General features: G+C 57.8%; 1 protein-coding gene across 1 annotated transcript; it reads right to left on the bottom strand.

The window, feature by feature from the left end:
* Positions 1-4,040: 4,040 nt before the first annotated feature.
* LOC137659002 (serine/arginine repetitive matrix protein 1-like) lies at positions 4,041-5,366 on the bottom strand. Its single transcript, XM_068394104.1, has 3 exons — positions 5,099-5,366; positions 4,595-4,726; positions 4,041-4,543 (listed from the first exon to the last, which is right to left on the bottom strand). Exons 1-3 carry the CDS (start codon positions 5,364-5,366, stop codon positions 4,041-4,043), a joined length of 903 nt encoding a protein of 300 aa, XP_068250205.1.
* Between the last annotated feature and the right edge of the window lie 362 nt (positions 5,367-5,728).

The following is a 5,728-nucleotide window of genomic DNA, read 5'->3' as shown; positions in this document are numbered from 1 at the left end:
GGACTTTGTTGGCTATCTGAGGATCCAAAGACCACTCGGTACTCACTATCTGCGTCGTTCTGCTCAGACTGTCGGCAAGCACATTCCTCTTGCCTGGAATGAAGCGAGCCGAAAGTGTGACCGAGTGGGCTTCGGACCACCTCAGAATCTCTACTGCAAGATGGGATAGCTGTCGAGAAAAGGTACCTCCCTGCTTGTTGATGTAAGCCACTACCGTAGTGTTGTCGCTCATCACCACTACGGAGTGACCCGCCAGGGTCTGTTGGAACTGTTGAAGAGCCAGGAAAACTGCCTTCATTTCTAGCAGGTTGGTGTGGAGGTACTTTTCTGATTCTGACCAGAGGCCTGAGATCCTTTGGTTCAGAATGTGGGGCCCCCACCCTTCTTTTGACGCGTCCGAAAATAGAGTCAATTCTGGGGGGAGGACGAGAAGATCCACTCCCTTCCGGAGGTTCACGTCGTCCAGCCACCACCGAAGGTCCGTCAGTTCCGTGGGTCCAATAGGGACCCGAAAGTCCGGAGAATCGGAGCCTTGACTCCACCGGGACTTCAGCCGCCATTGTAGGGATCTTATCCTGAGGCGGCTGTTCGGAACTAGACGTGCCAGGGAGGAAAGGTGACCTAGAAGACGCAACCACGAATGGGCCGGAAGCTCTTCCCGCCTGAGGAAAGGTTCTGCGACCTTCCTCAGCCTTGCTATCCTGTCGTCTGATGGAAAGGCTTTGTGGAGATCGGTGTCTAATATCATGCCTAGATATACCAGTCGTTTCGTCGGAAGCAGAGAAGACTTCTCGAGGTTTACCATGACCCCCAGGTCTCGGCAAACCTCCAGAAGCCTGTCTCGGTGTCGAGAGTCTGCCAGAACCAGCCAGTCGTCCAGATAACGAAGGAGACGTATGCCGTTCCTGTGCGCCCAAGACGAAATCAAAGCGAACACTCTGGTGAACACTTGAGGAGCTGTGGAGAGACCGAAACACAGCACCTTGAACTGGTAGATCTTGCTGTCTAGGCTGAATCTCAAGTACTTCCTGGAAGACGGATGGATTGGGATCTGGAAGTACGCGTCCTTCAGATCCAGTGTGCACATGAAGTCTTGCGGTCTCACTGCAAGTCTGACCGTCTCTGCTGTCTCCATGCTGAACGAAGTTTGCTTGACAAACTTGTTCAGGGCTGAGAGGTCGATGACCGGTCTCCCGCCTCCAGACGCCTTTTTTACAAGAAAGAGTCGACTGAAGAAGCCTGGGGAGCCGTCGTCGACCTCCTGGAGAGCATCCTTCTTGAGCATGGTCTCGACTTCTGCCCGAAGGGCTAACCCCTTTGCCGATCCCATGGCATAGGAGTTCAGCGGCTCTGGATTCGCTGTCAGGGGAGGTGGAGATGTCGTGAATGGGACGCGATAACCTTGGCCAACCACAGAGACCGTCCAAGAATCGGCCCCAAGTTGTTGCCACCTGTGCACGCAACTTTTCAGGCATCCCCCCACAGGTGGACACGCGGGGGGATCGCCAATCCTAGCGCTTGCGGCCTCGGCCGCTGCCTCTAGGATTCTTACCTCCCCTAGAGGACTTGCCCCGCCTTCTGTTCTTGGTTTGAAAGGGCTGTGGCTTAGACACCTCTGTCTTAGCTGCCGGAGCCTGCTTCGATGTCTTGCGAGACTGCTGTTGCTGTTGAGGTGCCGGAGGCTTGTAGGGCCGAGATGTCAGGGCCCTCTGGAGGAAAGAATCTTGATTCAATCTCCTCAACCTCTCGGCTGTTTGTTCCAAATCCTTGGGCTCGAGCAGATCCCTCCCAGTAATGGAGGATTGCCTGAGCCTGCAGACATCCACGGCTGGGACCTTCAGAGGGAACCTCTCGGTCACTGCGTCGCAACGCTTGAGGATGAGTTAGCCCACAGGTTAGCTACCTGATGAGCGAGGAACTCGATCGAACGCGTGCCCGAGAGGAGGAAGGTCTCCAAAGCCTTCCTATTGCTCTCCTTGGACAGATCCTCAGAGCGCAATAGGATGCCCAGAGATCCAAGCCAAACGTCCAGCCACGAAGTTGCCTGCATGGCACTCTTCGTGACCTTCTCAAGGTACAGGATCTCCGACGCCGAGAACGTCACTTGCCGGGCGGAGAGCTTCTCGAGAGGAGTTCCCCTGGTTAGCTCTTCCACGGAATGCTGGAGCAGAAGGGCCATACTGGACTCCCCCATGATCTCAAAGTACCTCCTCTGATGTACTCGAGGAGGTGGGAGGAGTTTGAATCCGGCAGAAGAAGGACCGGAGGAGGAGAGCTCGGAGAGCTGGGCTTCGACTCTATCCCTGGCCCCTTTCACCCCTTCGGACCAAGGCAAAGCTGCGCTGGACTTAGGGGGCTTCTGGGTGCCAAAGACTTCCTCTAGCACCGTGTCCTTGCCCTGATGAGGGGCAGTCTCCGGGTCCTTAAACTTGTTGAGCTGCCTCATCAAGCTTAGGACCTGCCAGAAAGAGTGCTCCGACTCGAACTGGTCTCCTCCTTGCGGACTGGCAGCTAAGTCTCCGGTCCCCAAAGGCTCATCTTGGGGAGAAACGTGGACGTCCTCCTGGGGTTTAGTTGGCTCTGGACGTATCCTGGATGACGATTTAGGAACCGTCTTGGAGTCCTTGGGCTCCCTTCTAGGAGGAAAACAGGACTCCAGTAAAGAGGTCCGGGAGGGGGCATCCTCACGAGCAGCTTCTATCCGAAGAGGGGGGGTTCCTCCCATTGGCGCCGTGGGAGATAACCCTGCCTCGCTGGACTCTCCTGAGGAAGGAGATAACACGTCCACAGGAGAAGGAGAAACAGCACGCGTAGGAGAAGGCGTAGGAGTCCTCCTAACTGACCTCTTGGGAGCCAACTTCACCCGAGGAGAAGTCACCACGAAGTCCACTCCTCTCCTTCTCTTCAGCGGGGGAGAGCCTGCCGTTAGTTTAAGTCCCATATCAATGAGGGCAGGCTTCACAGCCTGGACCACCGCGTTCATAATGTGACGGAACCAAGGCTGGCGAGTAACTGACACAGTGTCAGTTATTCCCGCTGGAGGGAAGGGGATCTCCTGATCCTTCGGAGTGGACACCACGGGGCCTGCCTGAAAAGAAGAAGAGGAAAGAGAGTGTTGCATGGACCTCTCCGTAGATCCTTCCTGGTCCTGGTCCTGGTGAGAAAACCTACGCTTGCGCGAGGCCTTGCACGGAGGCGATCCAGAGACTGCTCTGGAAGTCCGTGTCCCTGTCGGTTGGTCACGCTGATGTTCCCTGCGGGAATGGGAATCGCGACGGTCTTCACGCGAAAAAGCATTCAAGGAATACTGCACGGGCGATTTCCGAAGTGCGGGCTCATTGCCACGTATGGAAGAATGCGCGTGGGCGCGTACGCTCGCGGGTGAGGGGGCGCGTGGGCGTACGCGCGAGACGGCGAGTGGGCGCGCGGGCGAAAGGGCACGGTGGCGCGATGGCGAGCGATTGCGCTGGCGCGTCGGCGAGGGAACGCGTTGGCGCGCATGTGAAGGAGCACGAGACCGCGCGGGCGAAGGTGTGCGCTGAGCGCTAGGCGATCGATGGTGGCGCGTAGGAGAACGCAAAAGAAGTCGCGAGCGACTTGGCGAGCGTTTGCCAGGCGAGGAGCGCTGCGCGTCGGAGAACGCTGGCGCGATGGCGAGCGATGTCGCGTGCGTTCAGGAGAACGAAGACGCGAACCACAAACAGGCGAACGACTGCGCGCAGGCGATTTATCGCACGGGCGTGTCGTAGGCCTGGGGCGATCAGGCTGGGATGGGCGAGAGCGCTCAGGAGAGCGCTTGCGCACAGGCGAGTGATCGCGTGGACACGCAGGAGAACGTTGGCGCGCAGCAAAGTTTCAGCGCACATCTGAAAAGGTGGAAGAATGCGCAGGCGAACGCTCGCGAACAGGAGCTTTAGCTCGCTGTTGCGCCGGAGCAGAAGGGTGCACAGGGGCGCGCGGGCGAGACAACGGGTTAGTACCCTTGCCTAAGTCCAGATCAGGCGATCGTGGACGAGATGATGAACGGTGGCGCGCAACAGTCACAGGTTGATCAATGCGCACATCAGACCACAAGGGCGTTGCTTCGCAGGAGACCTACGAGAAGGCGAGCGCTGGCGAGCAGGTGATCGCTGCCGCGCAGGGGAGCGCTGGCGAACAGGTGATCGCTGCCGAACAGGAGAGCGCTGGCGAGGTAAGTCCGGAGACTTTGACTCTGGGGAGCGCTTGAGCGCAACTGCACGCGAACGCGCAGGTGGGCGCGCAGGGGAACCCTGACACGCAAGGGACTTACCCACACTGTGGGTAGAGTCCCTTAACCCCGAAGGGATCGGTGCCTGTTGGATAACAGGATGAGAAGGCGCCCAAACTGCATCTGTGGCCAGGAACGGAGAAGGCAGGTCGAAAGGTCTGGCAGGCGTAGGGGATCGCGAACGATCCGCGGAGAGGTCAAGGGGCGCTGCTGTGACGGGCTGCTCCTGACGGGGAGGCTCCTCCTTTGGGGGAGGATCAGGAGAGGACGACCCAAAGAGGCGCCTCCTAACTCCTTTATAGGGAGAAGGAAGCCCTCTGCTGCGAAGAGGCCTACGGGCCTTACGTCGAATACGGCCACGAGGAAGGGCGTCCGGGTCATCAGTCCTCCGAAGAGGAGTCTCTGTCAGCGCACTCCCCCGAGAGGAAGAGCCGCCTGCAGGAGAGACCTTGGGACTCACCTCCCCCCTCGGAGGATCTTCGGAGGGAGGAGGAGGGCCATCAGCAACGTCCGCAACAGGAGCATTATCAAGGGTTTGACCAGACCCGTCGGAAGGGTCGGCCAAAACAGTGTCGACTAAATCCGAAGGGAATACCTCCGGTATTACCGGCGACTGTTTGACCGCAGCCCCCAACTGGGTCAGGTCAAACAGGGCTTCCTTGGAGGGCGTGCCCTTAAGCCCCAAGGAAGCCCAAAGGTGAAACAAATCATCATTAGCAACAGTCTGGTCAAATTCCTCAAAATCCAAATTATCCTCCCCCGGAGGAGAAGAGGGAGCTGCCACGCTAAGGGAGGTAACGCCCTCTCCCGCACCCCGAGGTCGGGAAACACCACTAGGGCCTGCGCTACCACTCGGCAGCCTCTCAGGAGAGACCGCTCGAGCGGGAGCTTCGGGGGAGATTCGGGCGGCGGAAGGGGAGTCCTTGGAGCCCTCCTTCTTCAAGGTGGCCCCTGAAGGAGAACGGTCTCTCTTAGACTTCTTCTTACGCCGGCGGCCGAACTTCTCCCACTGGGAGGCAGACCACTCTCTGCACTCACCACACATATTCTCACTATCACACCGTCGGCCTCGGCACTGCGGCCAAAGGGTGTGAGGATCGGTGTCCTCCGCTGACATAAAGGTCCCACAAGGGCGGCCAGCGAGTCCAGGGCACTTGCGCATAACGATGACAAAAGGTCGAGGCCAACTTCCAAGCACACAGCACTAGAAAAAGACAAAAGAAAATTAAGGCTGTCATTAACAAGGACGAAAAACAGCAACGTCTGTCTTCGTCCGAGCCAAAAAGTGAAGTGAGACAACTCACAGGTGTGTGTGGGGGGAGGGGTAGCAAGCTACCCCTTCCCTACCCCCGGCTAACTAGCGGGGGGTAGTTAACCCTCGTTAAAATCTTAATGGCTCGTCATTTCAGCTACGCCGAAAAGTAAACCCTATGTAAATAGCGTGGTTTGTATTTCGGTTACGGAACAAATAAGTTTTGT

The sequence above is a fragment of the Palaemon carinicauda genome, chromosome 19 (assembly GCF_036898095.1).
Source record: "Palaemon carinicauda isolate YSFRI2023 chromosome 19, ASM3689809v2, whole genome shotgun sequence".
NCBI classification, from domain to species: Eukaryota; Metazoa; Arthropoda; class Malacostraca; order Decapoda; family Palaemonidae; genus Palaemon; species Palaemon carinicauda.
The sequence above is the reverse complement of the archived record's forward strand: the minus strand, read 5'-3'. Positions and strand labels throughout refer to the sequence as shown.